The sequence below is a fragment of the Macaca mulatta genome, chromosome 8 (genome assembly GCF_049350105.2).
Source record: "Macaca mulatta isolate MMU2019108-1 chromosome 8, T2T-MMU8v2.0, whole genome shotgun sequence".
Lineage (NCBI taxonomy): Eukaryota > Metazoa > Chordata > Mammalia > Primates > Cercopithecidae > Macaca > Macaca mulatta.
The window spans coordinates 81,299,034-81,324,466 of NC_133413.1; the positions used below are offsets into that span (position 1 = coordinate 81,299,034).

The 25,433-nt window shown below is 39.2% G+C and overlaps 2 protein-coding genes across 9 annotated transcripts in view; one reads left to right on the forward strand and one right to left on the reverse strand.

The window, feature by feature from the left end:
- Positions 1-16,950, reverse strand: part of LACTB2 (lactamase beta 2) — a 30,476-nt gene extending 13,526 nt beyond the window's left edge. Inside the window, exons 1-3 of the mRNA XM_015145553.2 lie at positions 16,735-16,950; positions 9,474-9,637; positions 5,478-5,604 (exon numbers count right to left, since the gene is read on the reverse strand). Of these exons, the coding sequence (XP_015001039.1) occupies positions 5,478-5,604; positions 9,474-9,637; positions 16,735-16,856 (413 nt within the window). The 5' untranslated portion in view covers positions 16,857-16,950. The remainder of the gene's footprint in view (positions 1-5,477; positions 5,605-9,473; positions 9,638-16,734) is intronic.
- XKR9 (XK related 9) overlaps positions 14,792-25,433 on the forward strand; it is a 146,271-nt gene continuing 135,629 nt past the window's right edge. For 4 of the 8 annotated variants that reach the window (XM_077943794.1, XM_077943793.1, XM_077943792.1 and 1 more), the window contains exons 1-3: positions 14,803-14,919; positions 21,165-21,246; positions 24,821-24,896. The gene's annotated coding sequence lies outside the window, so the exon portion shown is untranslated. Of the gene's footprint in view, positions 15,030-17,072; positions 17,184-21,164; positions 21,247-24,820; positions 24,897-25,433 lie in introns of those variants that run through there. The other 4 variants (XM_077943789.1, XM_077943790.1, XM_077943791.1 and 1 more) reach the window with 4 other exon arrangements.

Consider the following 25,433-nt stretch of genomic DNA (forward strand, 5'->3'; position numbering starts at 1 on the left):
ATTACATGTTAATATTGAAAACAATTGGGCTTTTCTGACTTCATAAAAGTGAAAATTGAAAACCACGGTCATCAGGAAATTAAATGCTTTATCCAGGCTTTAGCATAATGATAATTTATATTTTGAGAAAAGATTATTTACAACTAGTCATCTTTAAAATGTGTCTGTTTTTGATTCTTTTTGTCGGTTTTCCCCTTAAATCTTTACATAGATTCCCATCAGAGTACAGTAAAACAGAAATTAAATAGAATTCATATAATATTTGAAATCTTTGGCATCAATTCACTCCAGGAATCCAAGACAGTACTCAACTGAAGGGGAAGCAAGCATAAGGGAGATTTCTGGGACACTGATACTGTTCTGTTTCTTCATCTGAATGCTGCTTACGGGCCTTGTTGAATTTCTGAAAATGCATTACTTTGTACATTTATGCTATGTGATCTTTCCTGTTTATATATTATACTTTGATAAGAAGTTTTTAAAAAAATGTCCTGTTCCACCTGGATGGCAGTTAACATCCAACAGCGGCATATGTTTAATCTGGAAAATTAGGTACAGCTCTAAGGAATACCCATGATTCTATGATAACTGTGATAAACCAGTACTGTGATTTCCAAATCTTTGAGACAGAAGAGTCAATAAACCATCTCTACCCCTTTCATTAACTTGGCCTAGGGCTGGAGTGCTTTGGAGGAAATTTCAGCACTATCAAGAATACTTTTTGAGAAGCAGTAATATAATGTTTGTTTTCCTTTGATGTCATGGGCAAATTATATAACATGCTATTATATTTTCTTTTTTTTTGGAGACAGATTCTCGCTCTGTCACCAGGCTGGAGTGTAGTGGCACTATCTCAGTTCATTGCAACCTCTGCCCTCACAGGCTCAAACAATCCTCTCACCTCAGCCTCCCAAGTAGCTGGGACCATAGGCACACACCACCATGCCTGGCTATTTTTTTTGTATTTTTGGTAGAGATGGGGTTTTGCCATGTTACCCAGGCTAGTCTCGAACTGCTTGCCTTGGCCTCCCAAAGTACCGGGATTACAGGTGTGAGAAAACACACTTGGCTATATTTTCAATAACAGCATTGTAAGGAAACTGCCCAGAAACTAGCAGGTTTCTAAACTACATTTTGAAAACCACAGCAAGTAGAAAAAAGGGGGCACCAGTTTAAAAGAGGACATGGACATCTACTACTTCATTTTCTCTTACTCATCTGTTCATTTATTTGCCTCTTTAAAGATACTAACTATATGTAAGATAAATATTCAGTGCCTTCTGTGTGCTAGAGGCGAGGATGTGAGGATGAACCTGGTATCTGCCTGTATCAGAGAATGGCTATCTAGTTACTAAACCCATTTCCTCTATTTTGCTGGGCATACAGTTAAAGTATATTTTCCAGACTCCCTACAGTTAGGGGTGGCTTATGACTGAATTGACAGCCAATGCAACAGAAGACTTGGTCCATGAAAACCTCCCATGCAATATCCCTTCCATGCTTTTCTACCTGCTGGATTGATTAAGCTGCGCATGGCAACCTTGAAAAAAAAGTCTTGAGGAGGGTAGAATCACAAGATGGAAGGAGCATAAATCATTACTTGCAGAGGGCCACTGGCTAACTGGTAACCTTTTTGGGACTTTATGGGACCAAGAAATAAATTTGTTTCCTATTTGAGCCGTTAAACATTTCTGAGTTGTTTTGCTATCACAACTGACATTAACTAATATTGTGAACTTAAGGAGCTGATTCCTTTTTAAGGAGACACTTACCCTCCTCCACAAAACCATAATACAACTTGATAAATGCTATTATAGAATAACATTTATACAAAAGCGGAATAAGAGCAGTTAATTTTGCCCAGAAAGCGTTTTTGATATAAGTAACATGTGAACTGGGCTCTGAAGAAAAGATAAAAATTTACCAGGGAGACAAGTAGTGGAAAGGGGCGATGTAAACAAAGGCATAAACAGGCATAATATGCCCAGGAGTATTTGTATATTGGCTAGGTGTTTTTGTGAGGGGAGTGGGAACTAAGACCAGAAAAGTGGCCTGGGGTCAGACTGCGGTATGGTAAAGAGAACAAACATTATCTTGTATGCAGCGAGAGTCACTAAAAATTTCAAGTAGCACAATGTAGGATGGTAGGCTAAAGGGGAGAGCTGGAGACAGTAAGATAAAGGAGGAAGTACTGGTAGTGGATATGAAGAAGGGATAGCACTGACAAATATGTGTGTGCGTGTGTGTGTTTGTGTGTGTATTTACCTATTTTTTTTTTTTTTAGAGATGGGTTTCTACTTTGTTGCCCAGGCTGAAGTGCCGTGGCTATTTACAGACTCGATCCCAGTACTGATCAGCATGGGAGTTCTGACCTGCTGTTTCCTATCTGGGCCAGTTCACCTCTTCTTAGGCAACTTGGTGGTCCCCAGCTCCTAAGGTCTCAGAAGTCACCATACTGACGCTGAACTTAACATGGACATGCGATTGGCATAGTGCACTACAACCGAGAATTCCTGGACTCAAGTGATCCTCCTGCCTAAGTCCCTGTGTGGCTGGGACTACAGGCATGTGCCACTGTGCTCAGCTGACAAATATATTTTTTCCATAAGTTATTGGGGTATAGGTGGTATCTGGTTACACAAGTCCTTTAGTGGTGATTTGTGAGATTTTATTGCACTCATCACCTGAGCAACATACACTGTACCCTATTTGTAGTCTTTTATCCCTCACCTCCCTCCCACCCTTCCCCACAAGGCCCCAAAGTCCATTGTATCATTCTTATGCCTTTGTGTCCTCATAGCTTAGCTCCCACACATCAGTGAGAACAAATAATGTTTGGTTTTCCATGCCTGAGTTACTTCACTTAGAAGAATAGTCTCCAATCTCATCCAGGTCACTACAAATGCCGTTAATTAATTCCTTTTTTTTTTTTTTTTTTTGTGAGAGGGAGTTTCGCTCTTGTTGCCCAGGCTGAAGTGCAATGGCACAATTTCGGCTCACTGCAATCTCTGCCTCCCGGATTCAAGCGATTCTCCTACCTCAGCCTCCCAAGTAGCTGGGATTACAGCCATGCAATACCAGGCCTGGGTAATTTTTGTATTTTTTTTTAGTAGAGATGGGGTTTCATCACGTTGGGCAGGCTGCTCTCAAACTCCTGACCTCAGGTGATCTACCTGCCTTGGCCTCCCAAGGTGCTGGGATTACAGGCATGAGCCACCATGCCAGGCCCGTCATTCCTTTTTATGGCTGAGTAGTATTCCATCATATAAATATATCAGTTTCTTTATCTACTCGTTGATGGATGGGCATTTGAGTTGGTTCCATGATTTTACAATTGCAAACTGTGCTGCTATGAACATGAGTATGCAAGTATCTTTTTTGTATAATGACTTCTTTTCCTCTGGGTAGATACCCAGTAGTGGGATTGCTAGATCAAATGGTAGTTCCACTTTTAGTTATTTAAGGAAATCTCCACACTGTTTTCCATAGTGGTTGTACTAGTTTACATTCCCACCAACAGTGTACAAAGTATTCTCTGTTCACCACATCCACATCAACATTTACTGTTTTTTGATTTTTTGATTGTGGCCATTCCTGCAGGAGTAAGGTGGTATTGCATTGTGGTTTTGATTTGTATGTCTCTGATCACTAGTGATGTTGAGCATTTTTTCATGTTTGTTGGCCATTTGTATATCTTCTTTTGAGAATTGTCTATTCATGTCCTTAGCCTACTTTTTGATGGCCTTGTTTTTTCTTACTGATTTGTGTTCATTATAGATTCTAGATATTAGTCCTTTGTCAGATGTATAGATTATGAAGATTTTCTCCCACTCTGTGGGTTGTCTGTTTACTCTGCTGTTTGTTCCTTTTGCCATGCAAAAGCTCTTCAGTTTAATTATGTCCCAACTATTTATCTTTGTTTTTAATACATTTGCTTTTGGGTTCTTGGTCATAAAATCTTGCCTAAGCCAGTGTCTAGAAGGGTTTTTCCAATGTTATCTTCTAGAATTTTTATAGTTTCAGGTCTTAGATTTAAGTCCTTAATCCATCTTGAGTTGATTTTTGTATAAGGTGAGAGATGAGGATCCAGTTTCATTCTCCTGTATGTGGCTAGCCAATTATGCCAGCACCATTTATTGAAAAGGGTGTCCTTTCCCCACTTTATGGTTTTGTTTGCTTTGTCAAAGATCAGTTGGCTGTAAGTATTTAGGTTTATTTTTGGGTTTTCTATTCTGTTCCATTGGTGTATGTGACTGTTTTATATTGGTACCATGCTGTTTTGGTGACTATGGCCTTACAGTATAGTTTGAAATCAGGTAGTGTGATGCCTCCAGATTTGTTCTTTTTGCTTAGTCTTGCTTTGGCTATGCGGGCTCTTTTTTGGTTCCATGTGAATTTTAGAATTGTTTTTTCTAATTCTGTGAAGAATGATGGTAGTATTTTGATGGGGATTGTGTTGCATTTGTAGATTGCTTTTGGCAGTATGATTTTCACAATATTGATCCTACACAAACATGAGCTTGGGATATGTTTCCATTTGTTTGTGTCAGCTGACAAATATTTTTGATGTAAAAACTAACCTGATCAGTGTAGTGGGCAAGGGGAGGGGGATGGTAAAGGTCAAGAGCAGTGCAAGGTAATCCTGAAGCCTCTGTCTAGAAGAATGAGTAAAGTCTTACATACTGAGAAAAGTGGATGTTCTGAGATCAGAAAACAGGTACAGATTGTGGGGGAGAGAGGAGTTCAGTTTTAAAACAACCGAGTTTGAAATACCATTTTGAAGCCCTCAGATAGGTCATGAGGTATGATTGGTCAAGTCTAAAACTTATTTAATTTAGGTATGGGTCATCTTTTGGAAGTGAGAATATGGGAAAGCCCTGAATTGAATTGATAGGTAGATCCCTAAGCCTCCTTAGGAGACAACACTAATTTTTTAAAGTGTAAATTCCATTTTTCAAAAAAATGGTAATCATATGATTCAAATAAACAATTTAATAAAGAGTGAGGTCTTTCTTTTCTCATTTCTCAAGCAACTCATTTTCTCCTCCCAGAGTAAGCAATGTTATTGGGTTTCTTTTGTATCCTTCCTGATGTACTCTTTACACATACCAGCACGAATGCATAAACCTTCTGTTCTTTTTTTTTGTTTTTGAGACAGGGTTTCACTCAGTTGCACAGGCTGGAGTGTAGTGGTACAATCTTGACTCACTGCAGCCTCCGCCTCCTGGGTTCAAGCGATCATCCCATCTCAGCCTCCTGAATAGTGAGGATTACAGGCATATGCCACCATGCTCAGCTAATTAAATTTTTTTTGGTAGAGACAAGGTCTCACTATATTGCCTAGGCTGGTCTTTGAACTCCTGGGCTCAAACGATCTTCCCATCTCTGCCTCCCAAAGTGCTGGGATCCTTCCATGCTTTTTTATGACACGTATACACAAACCCTTCACCTTCCCTGGCTAAGGGACATTTACTTACCTTAGAGTGGCTCCCTCAGTCTTAATCACGTCTCCATCTTTCAGATAAACATATTGTTGCTCTCCATTTCCTATAATTTCTTCTCTCTGAGGATTCCGTGGGAGTTTTTTAATGCAATAGGTAGTGTCTAGTCATAAAACATATAAAATATATTGATTCACACTTTAAATTATAATTAAGGCTTTTAAGAGATCAACTTTCATAGAGCTAACACTTGTGAATGACTGCATAAAATATTAACATTAAGAGACAATAGAAAATGGGATGAATTACAGCAGGTTATCTCTGGGATGTAACTATTTCATATCTTTCAACCAAACAGCTCTTCATTCTTTCATGCCCCTCTAGGTTTACAAGAAAGCCTCTATATTTTTTGAGTCACTCCTAGTTTATATAAAACATTTAAAAGTAGTTCTTCATAATCTCAGCTAGCTTTGGCATCCCAACAAGTGTTGAAGAGGCAGTAATACAGAACCTGGAAACTTTATCCAGGTGCCTAACATGTAGCAAAGGTGTCATACAGTAATTAATAACAAAAGGATGATAGCATGAGGTCCTTGCTATGAGTACTGAAATGAAGCCCCAAAGCAGTGGCTAAGATATTAAACCTTTAAAATAAGCTTAATCTATACCACCCCTCACTGACACAAAGAAAATAAATTAATTAACCAATTAACAATTGAGTGCCAATTAACTAACCAGTATACTAGGTACACTGAATACAATCACTGTGATATCAAAAGTTGCCCTGATTGGGAAACTAAAATTTACAAACATGAAACAAAGAACTATACTTGGTACCATTTAATGAATATTAAATGGACAATTCGGCTAATAAAGGCAGCAGGAGTTCAGAGAAAGGAGAGTTAGGAAACGATTTATAAATATGATAGAACTTGAGGTGTGACTTACAGGATGAGCAGGATGGGTAAAGGTACAGAGAAGGAGTTGTAGGTAAGGGGAACTGCATTAGGAAAGGCATTAAGTCCAGGCATGGTGGCTCACACCTGTAATCCCAGCACTTTGGGAGGCCAGGGCAGGCAGATCACAAGGTCAGGAGTTCGAGACCAGTCTGGCCAATGCAGTGAAACCCCATCTCTACTAAACATACAAAAAAATTAGCCAGGTGTGGTGGTGTGTGCCTGTAGTCCCAGATACTAGGGAGGCTGAGGCAGGGGAATCGAGTGAGCCCGGGAGGCGGAGGTTGCAGTGAGCCACGATCGCGCCATTGCATTCCAGGCAGAGCAGCAGTGTGAGACTCTGTCTCAAAACAAACAAACAAACAAACAAACGCATTAAAATAAGAATAAACATGACATATGTCTGACAACATAATGCTATCAATTTTTCTACTGCAAAATACTGGCTGGGAAGAGTGGAGATAAAGTTAGATAGGTAAGATGAGCTCAGATCAGAAAGGGTCTTAAATTACCTTCTACAAAATAGAAGAATATAAACTTTATCATGTGTAATCACTACACATTCTTTAGTAAGATAATGAAATAGTGTTAACTCATGATAAATATGGCGGCTGTGGGTAGGGAGACCAAAAGGAGATCAGAGAGCCCAGGAGGGCAATGACTGCAATTTCCCAGCTGGAAGGTACTGAATATTAGGGTTAAGATGGTAGCACTGGAAATATGAAAGCAGAAAGAGATATTTCAAAGAAAAATGGACAAGGCACACGAATCTGCTAGTTTGAGGATAAAGGAGACAGAAACACTGAAATAAAAAGAAAAGAAACAACAACAAATACCACTTCCCCTTCCAACCCCAAACTCTATTATTTTGTATCTTAGAGGCCAAAGGAAAACAATGATATGCTTTTCTGGGAATTGACATCATATAACAAGATTGAGATATTGAGTTTTTTTTTTGTTTGTTTTGTTTATAAGCTGTATAATTTTATCTTTCAGTAAAGAAATGGAGGCGTTACATTTCTGCTTATGAGACCTTTAGTAGACAATTAAAAAAAATCACAATTATATCAAAATTACAAAATCAATGTCATACTATAACTTTGTATCTGTTTTCAAACTTACGTGCAAATATAAATGAAAACACATATCCTATTTGAGTGGTTGTTGGAGGCTGGGGATGGGGGAAATCACTGCAAAGCAGCACGAGGGGACTGTTTTTGGAATGGAGGAAGTGTTCCATATCTTGACTGGAATGGTCACGTAGGTATTCATATTTGTTAAAACTCACCAAACTGTTCACTTAAAATGGGCATATTTTATGTATGTAAATTAAAGCTCAATAAAATTGATTTATGAAGGAAAAAAGTGGGCTATAAACATTTTAATTTTTCAAACTGAAAAATCTGAAGAGTTGGCTGAGGTGACAAAGCTAATTAAGAAATCACAGAATAGTGTTTTTTTCCCCCCGCAAACAGGGTTTCACTTTGTAGCTCAGGCTGGTCTTGAACTGCTGAGCTCAAACTATCCTCCTGCCTCAGTCTCCTGAGTAGCTGGGATTATAAGCACATACCACCGTCTCTGGCATAAAATAGTTTTTTAATTCACAAGATTTAATAGGTAGATTAAAAGAAGAGGTTTAAGACAAGATTAAAAGAGGCAAGACAAGAGAAGGAAAAGTCAGAGTGAGAGATTATAAGTTCCTGTGGTATACAGTGCCCTTAGATTGGAAGAAAGGAGCTAAGAGGGTAAGGAAGCTTGGTTGCCAGTTTTTTTAATAACTGGCCGCCTGGTGATATTGGGTGTGGTAGCTGAGATGTCCCAATTATAGTCACAAGGCCTAAAAAAGCAGATCTTTACAAATGTTTAAAAATACTAGCTCAATGTAAACGAGCGTGAATGTTCTTGACCTCCTTACTGTGCCCCGAATGTGCCAACCACACTCTCATTCCAGCATCTTTGCTCTTGCAATGCTGTTTGCCTGGCAGGCCTTACTGCCAGGAGCTTGCTCCTTCTCTCTGTCCACTCTGGATATAACAGCCCTTGCCCTTCTCCACTTTACTCTCTCTTCCCTTTCTCTTATTATACCTTTATTTTCCTGCATAGCCCCCATGATGATCTGATCTATTTTTTTCTCTTTTTTTTTTTCATTCTGGTGCCCAGGCTGGAGTGCAGTGGCACAATGATGGCTTACTGCAGCCTCAGCTTCCCTGGCTCAAGCAATCTGTCCACCTTGGCTTCTCGAGTAGCTGGGACTTCAGGTGCATGCCACCATACCTGGGAAACTTTTGCACTTTTTTTGGAGAGACAGGGTCCTGCTATGTTTCCTAAGCTGGTCTTGAACTCCTAAGCTCAAGCAATCCACCCACCTTGACCTCCCAAAGTGTTGGGATTACAGGCATGAGCCACTGCACCCAGACTGATCTATTATTTATTTACCATTAACGTCCCTACTGGAATGAAAGCTCCATGAGAACAGTGTCTGTTTTGTTCACTGCCATACCCCTTGTGCCAAGAACACTGTCTGATGTATAACAGTAAAAGGAATATTTGTTTAATGAATGAATGAACGAATTTAGGTATATGATGGTGGGATGAGGAAATAAAGAGATGGAAAATATCAATACTGTATAGGTTTCAGGGACAATGAATTATCAATACAATGATATCTTCCCTGAATTTCAGCATATCTTAGTAACTGCCTTAAAGTTATAGAAGGCCTGAGAAAATCTGTTAGAATGTGAACAATAAGAGCACCTACCTCACAGTATCCACATAAATTGTTTAGTGCAGTGCCTGGCACAGAGTAAATGCTCAACAGTTGTTAGTTATGATTGAGTCTGAATAGTAACTCACAGACTAAAGTAAAATTGAGGATTTGAAACAGAAATCAGGACTTTCCGTTCCTCCTTTGTTAAAACTAGGCACAATATTCAACAGTCTCATCAATTTCTAAAAGTACCATTTAAAACTGAGGCATTTGGTAAATGGTTTATAGACTACTTAGCTCTGTAACTGAAATAAATTATTCTCCAAACATGGCTTTCCTCAATGAGCTTAATGAATGTTTTCTGTTTACCATTATTGATGCTTTTACAAATATCTCCTATGCCTCCAGAATGATCGTGGTGCCAGTGAGTCACTACAATTTCCTGGATTGCTGTGTTAAATTCAGTTAGAGCCTGCTTTAAACAGCGGATATATTCTGGAATTGCTGGTTCTCCAGTGTCAATGAGGATTCTCCTGAAAATTAAATGGAAGATAATCACACAATTGGAACGCTGAGTTGATATTAGCATTATTTTGTACACAGATAATTTACATTAAAGAAACTGCAAAAATTATTTTACTTTCAACATGCTCAAAAAACAGCTATGTCACTTCAGCTTAACTACAGTAATCTCACCCTAAGAAAGTTTTCTGAAAAAAATTAGAGCTAAATCTAAGTCTAAACAAGGAATAATAGCAATAATCTTGAACATTTACATAGCAATTAAAGAAAACATGGCACCATTCCAAGGACCTTACATATTTTAACAATTGCATTCCTCATAACAACTGGTTAACATAGATATTTTATCATTATATTTAGAAGTAACTTGCCCAGGTTACTCTACAGATAAATGGCAGAAACATCTTTCAAACCCAGGTATTCTGATGCCAGAATATGTGCTCTTATCTATCTGCCTTTGAGATCTCATATCTCAGTATATTTCAAAAGTTTTATAGATACGAAAGATTTTGATTCGATGGCACCCCTAAAGGAACTAGTCTTTGGCACTAGATATAGAACTATATAGAACTTATCACTGAAGTTTTACATTAGCACCCTGACACATTAAAATGAAGGCTTTAGTGAAGCACGGGAAAAACGTCTGAGCTATTTTCATTCTTTACTTAGACAACCCAATTAGCTGTTTTTTTTTTTTTTTTTTTTTTTTGCTTGTGGTTCTGAATCTTCCTTATATTTTGTTTGCCCTTCCTCATGGTTTCATGAGGTGGCCTTTATGAAGTTTTGCTGAACTAAAGACATCAGGGTGACATGTGCCTCAAGATCCATTTTTTTTTTTTGGAGTCAAGGTCTTGCTCTGTCACCCAGGCTGGAGTGCAGTGATGTGATCTCAGCTCATTGCAGCCTTGACCTCCCGGGTGCAAGCGATTCTCCCACATCCACCTCCTGAGTAGCTGCGACTCAGGTATGCGCCATCAAGCCCGGCTCATTTTTGTAGAGATGGTGTTTCGTCATATTGCCCAGGCTGGTCTCTTAACTCCTGGGGTCAAGCAATCCTCCCACCTTAGCCTCCCAAAGTGTTGGGATTACAGGTGTTGAGCCACCATGCCCAGCTCAAGATCCAATTCACAAACTTCTTTACTCGTGCTGTTTCACAGTAACACCTCACTAATTCATGCTGGCTGACAGATTAGCCTCGATGAAAAGTCTGAGTTATTCATTCATTGATCAATAACTGTTTACGGATTACGTAATATGTGCTACAACTTTGTTCTTGCAGTAAGCAGGACAAAACATCCCTGCTTACATTCAACTGTTGGTGAGAAGGGGAACTGCATATGACTGGAAATAAACAATAAAAGTAACATACAATAGAAAGCATTTTGCAAAGCATTAAAATTAAACAGTGAGTAACTGGATGGCTATTTTTTATTGGTTGTTTTGTTTCCCTAACCCTACTCCCTGAGACCCAGAGCCAACAAAAACAAACTGGCCTCTCATAAGGGAGGAGGGCAATGGCCTCATAGCCCATTGGCTTCTATCTGCACCCTATGTTCTGTAGCACAGTAGATGTCCTTCAGAAACAGTGTTGAACTGTCCTATCCGGAGACAGTAGCCCAGGTGGTCACATTGGACCAAGGGGGCATTTATTATAGGGTTCTGTTGGTAGTTGAAATATAAGGAAGAGATGGCTTAAAGAACATTTAGAAGGTACAATCAACCAACCAACAGGATATTTGTTAAACAACTAGATGTGGAAGGAGGGAAACAGTTGGCGATTCTGAGGTTTCTAGGTGGGAGGATTGGTGTGCCATTAATCAAGAAGGTAAACCCTGGAGGGAGCAAATTTGAGATGAGTGTGATTTGGGTTAGAGAGAATTCTGATGCTATTCCTAGCTATCGTACCTCGCTTTTTTTCCATAGCAAAAAAATGTTATTACATGTTATTACCATGTAACATATTATTTATTTACATATTTATTTGTTTATTGCCTATTTCCACACCCAATACTACCCTACAAATTTGAGTCCCTTCAGGGCAGAAAGCTTGTCTGTTTGGTTCAAGGAATTTATGGATTTATTTGTTTATCTATAATACATTGTACTGCACTTAGCACTGTGCATATTTAGTCATGCTAAATTAAAAATACACAAGACTATAATACTATGATACCTCCAATAACACTCTCTAGCCCACCCATCCTAGATTTTGGCTGCCTCCATGCATTTGGGGTTATTTACCACAAATTCTCACTGCCCCTAAAGAAGAGTCAATGGGACTATTTTTGTGGGTCTTCTGGTCCTCAAAAAGAATCCTTCCACGCTTCATGTAAGACTCAAATTTTTTCAATCCATCAAGGCCCCACCACTTTTAAAATTATTTCTTAATCCTTGCCTTCCCGTCCTCCCAAGAAACTCTGTTCTGAAATATCTCATAATCTAAAAATGAATATAAATCTCTGTAATTTAAAGACCAGATCACATCACACTGATCATGACAAAAGTAACAGGGTTGATACACGAATTTGATAAAATCTAGTAGCAACGAAAACAGATCTTTTAGAATGCCTGTGCTGGTTGTTTGCAGTTGAAAGTTTGAGGGACCATATGACTGTGGTACTGAAGAACATGTTTCTGGGCCTCCAGTTTTAGGTCTCTTAATGGTCCTGTCTTGGTCTAACAAAATTGGAATTGACAAAAGAAGGGCTCTCAAAAGAAAGAAAACAGAAAAAAGTTCTGGAATTAATACAATCTATTCAGAACAAAGGAGGGGTGTCTAGATGCTATCAAACCTAAAACATGAGTTTGCAACAAGCTTTGAGGGAAAAAAAAAAGTCACACTGATAACATATTACATTGACAGAGCAATTTAAACCATTTGGAGCTTTCATATTTACTATTTCTTTTGATCCTCATATCAACTCTAGGGAGGAATTATTACTTTATTAATTATTTATTTTAAGAAAACTAGTCTTCAGAAAGGCTAAGTGATTTGCTCCAGGTCATATAACTAGCAAGAGGCAGTGCCGGGAAGCACTAGATGTTCAGATGCAAGGTCAGTGACTTCTCCATTGAAAACACGGCCTCTCTAGCAGAAGGGGATTGCTTAGGTTAAATGCTTAGAATCATTCTTTATGTGGCAAAAATAAAACTTCAGCTATACATTTGAAAAAACTGTTAACAGTTTTGAAATTGAAAAAAATGTTATTAGTTTCTCCCTTAGCAAACAGTTACTCTAACCATGATGTCTGTGAATAGTTATAATAGATGATTGGATAGTATCATCTCTACATGGGCTAGCTGACTTTGTTCTTTTTGGTCAAGACAATAATATCCTGTATCTTAGGAGGTCATTTTGCAAATGCAAATTATGCTAATCAAGGGCTCAAGAAAATAGATGAAATCTGTATAGGTCTATGAACGATTTATTCACTAGAGCAAAGTGTCTGGCACACAGTAGGCACACAATAACTATTTGCTACATGAATGGAGAAAAAAATGTTCAATTGATGGAAAATTAGTAGAATCAAATTCCTTGTTATATGTATTTTATGTCAATATTAAGATAGCTATTAACTGGTCTCTATTTGCTGTCACTCTTACAAAATCATTAGATATTTTCTGAACACTTACTGTGAGCCCAGTGTTGTCTAGATGTTATGAGGAAAGCAGAAGTGATAAAAATAATAGCTAACATGGTATGTTTTCCATGTGCTACAACTTAAGTACTTTTCATATATGTTTTTTTACTTAAATTTCACTGAATCCTCATAACATCTAATGAGGTAGGTACTATACAACCTTCACTGGGTTGTATCAGGCATCTGAAGCTTAGAGCTGTCTTGTCCAAAGTCATATGGCTAGTAAATGGCACCAGGATTTTAATCTAGGTAACCAGAGTCCAGAGTTTTAATTCTATTCCACTTGACTGCCTTTTTCTATTATCAGCCACACTATCTGCCCACAAAGTATGTACAATTTTGATAGGAAAGGTTAAAATTGCAGCTTTTAGAGGTTCTTGAGCAGAGGAGGAAAGTGAAAATACTGGACAATTTGGCTGTCATTAGTTGATTCAAATGCTTATGGAGTGCCTATGTACTAAGCATCACAGTTAGGTCTAGCAGTATTTTAGTGAAATTCATTTGGCATCCATGGGCTGATCAGATGAGAAAGGAAGACTAGCTAAAACTATAGTTATCCAGCAGTCTTGGAGTCATTATAGTGAAAATTAAGAGAAAATGTACAGAATGCTCATTCATTCAGCAACTATTTAGTGTTCCACCTGTATCATGTATAAGGCTCTGTGCTAGGGGCTGGGGATATAGCCATGAATACGCTTTCACTGAACTGATGTTATAGTGGGGTATGAAGGTGTGGAAAGACACTAAGCTTCTTGTACAAAAAAATCATTTCATTATCATTGAGATAAGGACCATGAAAAGTATGGAGTGCTTCTAATACAGTCTGATGGGTCAGGGAAGACTTCCATGAGGGAATGGTATTTCAGCTGTGCTCTAAAGGATGAATGAGATTAGCTGGATAAAGAAGGGAGGGAAGAGTGGAAGAAAGAGGAAAGCATGCATGAAGGCCCTGAGACAGGGTATCATAAACCTCATCTGAAACACTATAAGGCCAGCATGGCTGGAATGGGAGAGGTTTGACAGGAGCCCGATAAGACTGATGGAGGTCAGAATACACAAGGCCTTCCAATTTTCATTCCTAACATACCACTCAGGCTACATAGGGAAGATTGGATTGGAGAGAGACAGAAGCAGTCTTACAGAAGCCAGTTAGGAGGCTATTACAGTAGCCTAAGCAAGAGTTCTGCTGGCTTGGACTGAGTGGTAGCAGGGGACATGAATAGATCTTCATAATGGCTTGGTTATGCAGTAGGAAGCAAATAAATGTCTGGGAGGGTATTTAGGCATTTCCTTTGATGGTTTTGTTTACCAAGATATGAACAACTGGAGGAGGACCTGGCAGTTTTCTGGGAAAGTTTATGAGTTCAGTATGGAAAACACTGAGTTCCAGACAGCAGTGAGTCATGCAAATAGATTTAAAAGTTGGCTACTTAGTCTGAAGATCAAGTTTGGAATTTGAACTGGAGCTATATATTTGGTAGTTAATAATAAACAGATAATAAAGGTAAAGCCAAAGAAGTAGATGAGGTCACCTAGAGAAAACAGTAGGAGGACATGAGAGATGAGGATTACATCTTGAATAACTAAAATCATTAAAGATTTGGTAAAGAAGGTGACTCTATCAAGGTGAAAGAGAAAGAGCAGCTCGAGAGGTAAGAGGAAACCTGAAGAATGTGGTGTTGGCAAATTAAGGAGGGAGTGGTCAATGGTGTCAAAGCATTGAAGTTCAAGGAAGATGAGAACAGAAAAAAATACCATTGAGGTTAGTGATACAAAAGCCGCTTGTGATCTTAGAACTGTTTTGTGAAGCGGAGTGGGTGGACACCAATCTCAGAACATCTGACAAGAGGTCAATTAATATTAATTTCTAGCCACCTTTTACTGTACATGTTTTACTGTATACAGTAGCATCATCTACACTTATTTCTAGCTCAACTATACAGACTCTCTAGTTCAACTATTTGGAGAAATAATTTACATAGTGCAAGTAATTCCACTGGCTATTCCACTCCATTAATTTACGTGAGCAACAGTGTTAAGTAATTTAAGACAGGAGACTATAAATCTGCTTTTCCCTCAGTTAGTCTTTAAGTCTCTTTTAGCACTAGCACTTTGCTATGTTGAGTGTGATTCTAGTGTTTAAAGATACAGTGTGTATTTTTCGCACAACATAGCCCCTAAACACAAGCCAATTTCTTCATCTGGTTTTCAAACAGAATCAGCCATCTGTTTCAACGCTGGAAAAAAGGTAGGTTGTGCTGAACTTACTGAGACAATACACTGATCTCCAACATGGTGTTCTTCTAAGAGACTTTCCAGGGTAATTCTGATAATATGCATCTTTTGTCTGAGGTATTGACTAGTTTAAGATGACACACTGAAGAGAGACCGCCTATGGATTTACTTGGTTGAGGGACTTCCAGCCAAGACAGACTGTAACCTAGAGATCTGGCATTTTTCCTGCTTAATTCTCTACCCTCCTAGATTCTGGTGGTAGCCTAAACCTTTGGTAACTACCTGACCCTGCCTTGTTTACTCTGAGCTTAATCTTTTACCTGCCCACCTTGTAGGTCTGCTGCTTCTAAAATTCTTATTTACTGGAAAAACGCCAAACAGTAGACACTTCCAAGGAAAACTCAATTAACTGTACTTACTAAATCGTTTTTAGTAATCAATTATATTTTAAAAATTATTTATGTCTTGACTGCACAATTAAACTCTACGCTCAAGAGACAGTACATTTTCTTGGTTCATCCAGGAAAGACTACAAAAGTTGCTAAATGCCTAAGACTTACTATGCAGTAAACCAAATCTCCCATTCCTGCATAATTTCACTAAAACAGAACGCAGTTAAACAAGAGCAAAAGTATCTTCTTAGAAATACAGATGTGTTACTGTGTCTGCAAATTAAACTCAAACAACTGAAACAAAAAACTTCTCCAAATTAGTTACGTCAGCTCCTCTTAGGATCCCACAGGCTACAGAAAACCAATTTGGAAGCCAAGAGAATCCTGCCCTCTGCTGCTGAGTTGAGGAAATCGCCTCAACATAATCGCTTTTGAGAAGGGAAGTTCCACTCTGGGCAAAACACCAGTTAAAGTCAAGTGAGCAAAGTAAACCCTTTCTTGGACTCTTGACACCCGAATTTCCTCAAGTTTAAACACGCACACTCTGGCATTCAAACATCAAGCAGAGTAAATCGGGTTTCAAAACAGGAAGTTTCTTTCTTTCTTTTCTTTTTTTTCCATTTCTCGCTAAATTAGAGAGCTATCACCCGGGGTGGTCGTATTTTAGCTAGCTTCGAGATCCGAGTGTCTTGCGTGCAGTCCCGGCGGGCCGCTAGGCGCGGGGCTGCCCTGCTAGGGACAGGACGCGGCGCTCTCCACTGCCCGCACACCCGCGATCAGTCACAGCCCGGGCTCCGCGGCCGGCCGCGTACGTTGGGGAGGTTGGAGAAGAACGTTTACCTGGGGCCGGTCCCCACTAGGTAGGTGTTAGTGCCCTGGAGGGTCATGGGACCCGGGTTACAGCCCAACACACGCACGACTCGATTGGACAGCCGCTCGACGCGCTGCAGTATAGCAGCCATTCCCGCCTCAGCCGGCGCCGCAGTGTTGCCTATCTGGATACTCCACCGCGGAACAAACCAACAGGCCGCGGACAGCGAGTAGCGTCCATGTGACGCCGCGCAAGCCGGGAGGGAGGGGATTGGCTAGCGGGGGAGAGGGGGGCAGGTATCATGTGACACCGCGGGCGCGCTGGGGCGGGGATCCGGCAGCGCGGCCGGGGACAGAACCAGAGGTCACGTGACGCCGCGCGGGCTGCGCCGGCAGTGGTGGGAAGGCTGGCGCGAGGCGTGAGGTGGCGTGAGGCGAAGCGGGAATCTGGCTCTGTCACGGGGGCTGGTGCTTCACGGGTTTGTGTCCTAGACAGGCGAGTGGATCCCAGTGGGCGAGACATTTTAATCTGGAAGAGTCTTGTGATGGGGCAGACAGGTTTGGTAACTGTTCGTTATTCAGTAATAAATCCCAGGAAGGATTGCCAGTCAGACTTTTAGGCAGTGGCTCTGTGTGTGTATGTGTGTAGTAGTGGTAGCCTGTTCATCTTTTTTTTTTTTTTTGAGACGGAGTCTCGCTCTGTCACCCGGGCTGGAGTGCGGTGGCGCGATTTCGGCTCACTGCAAGCTCCGCCTCCCGGGTTCACGCCATTCTCCTGCCTCAGCCTCCTGAGTAGCTGGGACTACAGGCACCTGCCACCACGCCCGGCTAGTTTTTTGTATTTTTAGTAGAGATGGGGTTTCACTGTGTTAGCCAGGATGGTCTCGATCTCCTGACCTCAGGTGATCCACTCGCCTCGGCCTCCCAAAGTGCTGGGATTACAGGCGTGAGCCACCACGCCTGGCCAGCCTGTTCATCTTTTATAATAAATACTGGTAAGACATATTTACTTAGTACTTCCTACTGTGCCTAAGTGCTTTCTACAAACATCCCACTTAACTCCCTTAATCCTCAAAACATTATTAAGAGGTGGACACTATTTTTGTTACCAATGAAAAACGGGGATTGGGCGGCTGCCCAGCTGACAGAGTCTGCGTGTGCAGCCTTGCTCCTACCTGCCTCGCACTAACACTTGCCCAGCGTTGTGAGATTGAAGGAGCGTGTCTCTGCCTCCCAGTGTTACCCGCCTGCCCAGAGAGCTAGGCTGGTCTTGTGGAGCTGTTTTATGTCCAAGATGGCAGGGACTCATTTTCTCTGTAACAAGTCGGTTTCTAATCAGCCAAGTATTAACTATCCAGTGTTAACTACCGCTTCCCATTAAAAAAGTTGAGTTATAAATTACCTAAAAGAAAATACACAGATCCTGTAGTGAGTTCATCGAGTTCATTCTCCTACATCAGGCATTTCAATCTGTCAATATGTATTTACTATAGCCATCAATTAATGGCTATTCAGGCAGGAAGCTATGCACATCTTCCCTTTTTAAGAACTCTGCTGAAAAGTTCTCCTGAGAATCGGGGCACACCCATTCTTTTATCCTTTAGCTTAAATAATTTCCTTACTTAACTTACTTATTTACTTACAGGGTCTGGCTTTCACCCAGGCTGTAGTGCAGTGGCACTATCATAGCTCACTGTAACCTTGAACTCTTGAACTCAAGCGATTCAGGTGATCCTCCTGCTTCGGTCTCCCAAAACACTAGGATTACAGGCCTGAGCCACCATGCCTGGCTGAAATAAACTTTTTAGCTCCCACATATAAATAAGAATATGTGATATTTGTCTTTCTATGCTTGGATTATTTCACTTAGCACAGTAACCTCTAGTTCCATCCATGTTGCTGCAAATGACATGATTTCATTATTTTTTAGGGCTAAATAGTATTTTATTGTGTGTATACATCGCATTTTCTTTATCCATTTGTTTGTTGATGGACTTTTAGGTTGATTTCATATCTTTCCTATTGTGAATAATGCTGCGATAAACATGCAGGTGCAGTTCTCCCTCTGATATACAAATAGTAGTGGGATTGCTAGATCATATGGTAGTTCTATTTGTGTGTGTGTGTTTGTGTGTATGTATGTGTGTATTTTATAAATCTCTGTACTGTTTTCCATAGCGGTTGTACTAATTTACATTCCCACCAACTGTGTATGAGAGTTCCTTTTTCTCTACATCCTCTCTAGCATTTGTTATTGTCTTTTTAATAACAGCTATTCTAACTGGGGTAAGATGATATCTCATTATGATTTTGATTTGCATTTCCCTGATGATTAGTGATGTTGAGCATTTTTTTCATATATTTGTTGGCCATTTGTATGTCTTCTTTTGAGAATTGTCTATTCATGTTCTTTGCCCTCTTTTTGATGGGATTATTTGTGTTTTCTCTTGTTGAGTTGTTTGAGTTTCTTGTATGTTCTGGATATTAGTCCCTTGTCAGATGAATAGTTTGCAGATACTTTCTTCTGTTCAGCAGATGTCTCTGCACCCTGTTCATTGTTTCCTTTGCTGTGCAGAAGATTTTTCATTTAATAGAGTCAAATTTGTCTGTTTTTATTTTAGGTGTATGTGCTTTCGAGGTCTTAGCCACAAAATCTTTGCCTGAACCAATGTCCTTATGTATTTTACCTATATTTTCTTCTAGTAGTTTTATAGTTTAAGGTCTTATGTTTAATCCTTCTTGAGTTGGCTTTTGCATATGTTGAGAGACAGGGTCCAGTTTCTTTAGCTTTTTTTAACAATTAAACTTTCACCTGCACTTTCCTTTTGGATTCCATTTAATCAATTGCCAAGCTCCTCATTTGGCAGATGAAGAAATAGGCCAAATGATTTAACAGTAAGGCAACTTGCATAGGGTCATACAAGGAGATACTAGAAGAAGAGTACAAATAGAGGGTAGATAGTAACTATGTTTTAGATGAGATAAAATTGAGGTGATTGTGGTATATCCAGGTGAAGAAACCTATAGACAGGTAGATACATTTTTTGGTTGGGTGCAGTGGCTCACGCCTGTAATCCCAGCACTTTCAGAGGCTGAGGCAGGAGGATCACTTGAGGTCAGGAGTTCGAGACCAGCCTGACCAACATGGCAAAACCCTGTCTCTGCTAAAAATACAAAAATTAGCTGGGCATGGTGGCAGGTACCTGCAATCCCAGCTGCTTGGGAGACTGAGGCAGGAGAATCACTTGAACCCAGGAGGCGGAGGTTGCAGTGAGCTGAGATCGTGGCACTGCATTCTAGCCTGGGCGACAGAGACTCTGTCTCCAAAAAAAAAAAAAAAAAAAAAAAAAAGATTCAAAGTTAAGTCTTTGTGAATATGTTTAGAAATGTGACTTGAAGTTTAAGTTCCTCTCCAAGAAATCAGATCAAAGATTTTTTACGTTCTGTTCAGTCACATTTACAATAGTTTATTATCTACTTACAACATGCAAAGTAATGTTGTAGACATATTGAGGGCATGTTAAAAATGAATAAGATAGTCTTTGCTTTCTAGAGGGTCATAACCATGAAGGAGATACTTTTAAAGTATATGTGGGTTCAGGTATAGTGGCTCATGCCTGTAATCCTAGCACTGTTGGGAGGCTGAGTCTGGAGGAGTACTGGGGCCCAGGAGTTCGAGGTTATAGTGAGCTGTGATTGTGCCACTGTACTCCAGCCTGAGTGAGGGAACAAGACCTTGTCTCTTAAAAAAAAGCATAAATACTAGAAAAATAATAGTATTTACTAGGTAAATACTAGAAGAGATAGTATTTACTAGTATTTACTAGGTAAATACTAGAAGAGATGTACAATTGAAGTGATGAGATTGCAAGGAGAAAGGGGAGAAACATATTTATTGGGATGATCTGGGAAAGCATAAAGACAGTGGGTTTTGAGCTGATTTTTAAAGGATTGACAGAATTTCGTCAGATAGATGGCAGTTATTCTAGACAGCAGAAAATAACCTTGAGCAAAGGCTTGGAAATAGAAGAAAAGCAGCGCTTATTTTGGGAATACAGACCAACAATCATATGCTCTTGGGGGCATACGATTTGAGAATGTATAAGGTTGAAAAGTAGGTAGGGCTAAGTTAATGATACTTTGTTAGAGTACTTCAAATTTAAGAAACTCCTTTTCAAACATGACATGTTATCCATTTGGATTTGTTGTGAGGCAAATTGTATTTTCTAGACTTATTTGACAAATACAGTGAAAGCTTGGAACGTAGTCAGCCCATGAAAGGACCTATGCTATTTCTTCCCTTCAATGAGATAGTTATAAAAGGGTGTACTGAATTCATAATGACACAGACTCTTATCACTAGATTAGAAAATGCCACATGTGACTAACAGGTGATTTCAGTTTCATTTTAGTATTCGATCTTAAAAGTTTACACATCCTTTAATTATACTAGTTTTTAGTGAAGAAGAAGTAAAATATTCACAAGATGAAGATTTTTCCAGAAGGGACTTTGAATCAAAGATGGCTTTTTATATTTGACAAGTAAGTCTGTGTTTTATATGTGTTAAATTTGGTTGACAAGGGAAAGTTTCCTAGTTTTAATTTCTTTAAATAGCTGCCTTATCTCAGATAGTTGTACAGTGGGCAAAAGTTGTGTATTTTGACTGGCAACCAGGTAGCCACATAGCTAGGTCGATATTTGGAATTGGATTGAAATTGTCTGTGTTAAACCATTCTTGCATTGCTGTAAAGAAATGCTTGAGACTAGATAATTTATAAGAAAAGAGGGCCAGGTGCAGTGGCCCATGGCTGTAATCACAGCACTTTGGGAGGCCAAGGTGGTTGGGTCACTTGAGGTCAGGAGTTCGAAATCAGCCTGCCCAATATGACGAAACCCCATCTCTAATAAAAATACAAAAATTAGCCAGGTGTGGTGGCGTGCGCCTATAGTCCCAACTAGTTGGGGAGGCTGAGGCAGGAGAATCACTTGAACCCATTGTCTTTGATATTAGCACTAGGCTCCTTTTTAGTTATGCAAGTATCTTTAGCAAGTGGTTGCTCTACAGCCTGCTTGTAGTCCTCTTCTGAAGAAGCTTTTTCTTTCTTTTTTACCTAACCAGGCTGCACATTTTTCAAACTTTTATGCTCTGCTTCCTGTTTAAATATAAATTCAAATTTTAAGTCATTTCCTTGCTCCCACATCTGGGCATAGGTTGTTAGAAGCAGCCAGTCCACATCTTGAATGCTTTGCTACTTAGAAATTTCTTCTGCCAGATACCCTAAATCATCACTCTGAAGTTCAAACTTCCATAGATCTCTAGGGCACAAATACAATCCAACCAAGCTTTTTGCTGAGGCATAACGTGGGTGATCTTTGCTTCACTTCTGAATAAGTTCTTCATTTCCATCTGAGACATCAGCAGCCTGGACTTGACTGTCCATATCATTATCGACATTTGGCTCACAAGTTTTAACCAGTCTCTAAGAAGGTCCAAACTTTCCCTCATTTTCCTGTCTTCCTCTGAGTCTTACGAACTCTTTCAGTCTCTGCCTATTACTCCGTTCCAACACTGTTTCCATGTTTTCAGGTATCTTTATACCAAAACTTTACTACTGGTACCAATTTTCTGTGTTAGGCCATTCTTGCACTGCTGTAAAGAAATACTTGAGACTGGGTAATTTATAAGAAAAGAAGTTTAATTGGCTCATGGTTCTTCAGGCTGTACAGGAAGCAAAATGCCAGAATCTGCTTTTGGGGAGGCCTCAGGAGGCTTACAATCATGGCAGAAGGTGAAGAGGGAGCAGGTGTCTCACATGGTGAGAGCAGAGCAAGAAAGTAGTGGGGGAGACGCAACGCTTTACAACAACCAAATCTCACTCACTATCATGAGGACAGCACCAAACCATGAGGGATCCACCCCATGACCCAAAACCTCCCACCAGGCCCCACCTCCAACATGGGGGATTACAATTCAACATGAGATTTGGTAGGGATATATATTCAAACTATATCATTGTCCTATTAAGTCAGTAAGTGTAAGAAGTCCCCTATGAAGCCAAACTTTGTAGGTGACATTATTTTACCTAAAGTGGTACCGGAATAGTGATCAACCATAGAGATAGAGATGAACTATTCTTAATACAAGTTATACAACTATGTGGTTATTGAAAGACCTGCAGGCTCTCTTTATCAGATCTGATATATGTATTAGCTTGCTGTGTAGGTTTCCTTCTACTTGGTGTTATGTTCTGCCTGACTAAATTAGGAATATGGATATTACCATATTAGATTAATCTATTGCATCTAATGTTCTGCCAGTAACAGTTTCTGTTTCTTGGAAATTATTCTTTCCATCTTGTAAAAGTTGACTCAAAACTGCTAGTGTTGGCCAGGTATGGTACCTGTGCTGATAGTCCCAGCTACTCAGGAGGCTAAGGTGGGTGTATCATTTGAGCACAGGAGTTCAAGACCAGCCTGGGTAATATAGAGAGACCCTGTCTTAAAACAAGCAAACAAACAAACCAACAAACAACCCAAACCTGCTACTACATTTTTGTTACTCATGCCAGGTAAAGGAAGCTCTCTTTATGTGTTGAGAGATTAAGAAATGCACATATGGAATACTGAAGTATTATAGTCTGTAATTTTAAGGAAATTATCTACATTTAAAATCATTTAAAGCAAAATTTTAGCTTAACTATTGTGTTTTAGTCAACTTTTATTCTTTTGAACATGTTCTCAGACTATAAAGTTTTGCTGAGAAGAGGCAGTGGAAAATAAGTTAGAGAAAAAGAAAATTAACAAAAAATCTTTTTTTTGGTTTTGTTTTGTGACAGGGTCTCACTTTGTTGCCCAGACTAGAGTGCAGTGATGCTGTGTCAGTTCACTGCAACCCCCACTTTCTGGGCTAAAATGATCCTCCCACCTCAGCCTCCCAAGTAGCTGACACTACAGGAACACACTACCATGCCTGGCTAATTTTTGTATTTTTTTTTTTTTTTTTTGTAGAGGCGGGGTTTCACCATATTGCCCAGGCTGGTCTTGAACTCCTGGACTCAAGTGATCCTCCTGGCTCAGCGTCCCAAAGTGAGCTTACAGGCATGAGCTACTGCACCTGGCCAAGATTTTTGTTTAGAAAGGCTTAGATCACATCATTTGCAATTCTAACTATATTCCTCTCTCCCTTTAATTTCACTACAGAAAAGAATAATATACAATAATAATAATAATAATGTGTAGTCTATCTCAAATCTATAGACTGCTATGCCTAAGTGTTATACTCACACACCTGTAAATGTTTTCTGTTTTCTCTTCAGATACTGTGTAAGTATATTGTGGGTAGGACCTAAGCATTGGAGGCAAACAGATTTTACTCATTAGAGATAACTCACCTAAATACCAAACACCTCTATGCCTCAGTTTTCTGATCTGCAAAATAGAGTCAATAATACTGTTTTCAAAGGGATTTGTGAGGATTAAATGAAATAATTTATGCCAAAAAACTTCACTTTTAGTAAACACCTAGCAGTAGTAGCTATTATTACTACCATCTGTTCTTTTATATATGCAATTTTTTTCTTAGTAAAGCTTAAGAAATTATGTTTTGAAGAATGATATTAGAACAGGATTTGTATACACATTAAACATATCCAATAGAACCATGCTAAGGAATTTCTGACAGTATTTTATGAAATTTGTTTTTGGAGGATTCAAAATCTAGTGCGTTAGACTTGTGAACTAGCTGTTCCTTCAAGCTGGAAAACTTTTCCATCTCATATTCACATGGCCAATTTCACTACTCAAATGCCACCTTCTCAGTGAGTCCTGCCCTGGCCAATCTAATTAATGTCACAGCCCATGATATGCCCATCTCTACTGTAATTGCTGATCTTCCTTACTATGCTTTTTTTTTCCATAGCACTTACCACCTTCTAATATTTGATTTATTTATTCATTATTTTTATTGTTAATTGACTATATTTCAAATTTTATGTTTAAAAATGATACATAATGTATATATTTTTGAGGTGCATGTGATAATTTAATACATTAATATAATTTATAAAAATCAAATCATTGTAATTGAGATACTCCTCGATTATCTTTCTGTGCTAGGATATAAGTTCCACACGGGCAGGAATACTTGTCTCTCATCACTTGATATATCCAGAAGAGCCTAAAACAGCACAAGGTAGGTTCTAAGTAAATATTTAATTAGTTCAATTGAGCAGAACCTCCCAATTAATCTCATCCTCCTAAACCTCATGTGTGTGTTGGCTTGAGGTCTTTCATGTTAACATAAGAAACCTACTGCAGGGAAATTCATGGCCCACTAGATTTTAAAAACTCAGTTTCTAAACTGTTTTTTTTTCTGTCCTGTTGGTCACAATGTTCTTGACAGCAGAAGCAGTGATCATAACTGTTGCTTTATTCTGTGAGAAGAATGAAATACCTTTTAATATTATTCTGAAGACTTTTAAACTAAATACTTATAAGTGATAAAATGATGAGAACACAGTAAGTATTAGTTTGTGTGTGTATTTTTTAGTCAACATTCACCTTGGTGTGTTTAAAGTAATAAATATTTTTTATAGGAATATAGTGTGTTAATTGGTCTGGCTGCCATAGCAGAATACCACAGACTTGTTAGCTTAAACAATAGAAATTTATTTTTTGACAGTTCTGGACACTGGAAGTCCAAGATCAGTGTGCCAGCAGGGTTGGTTTC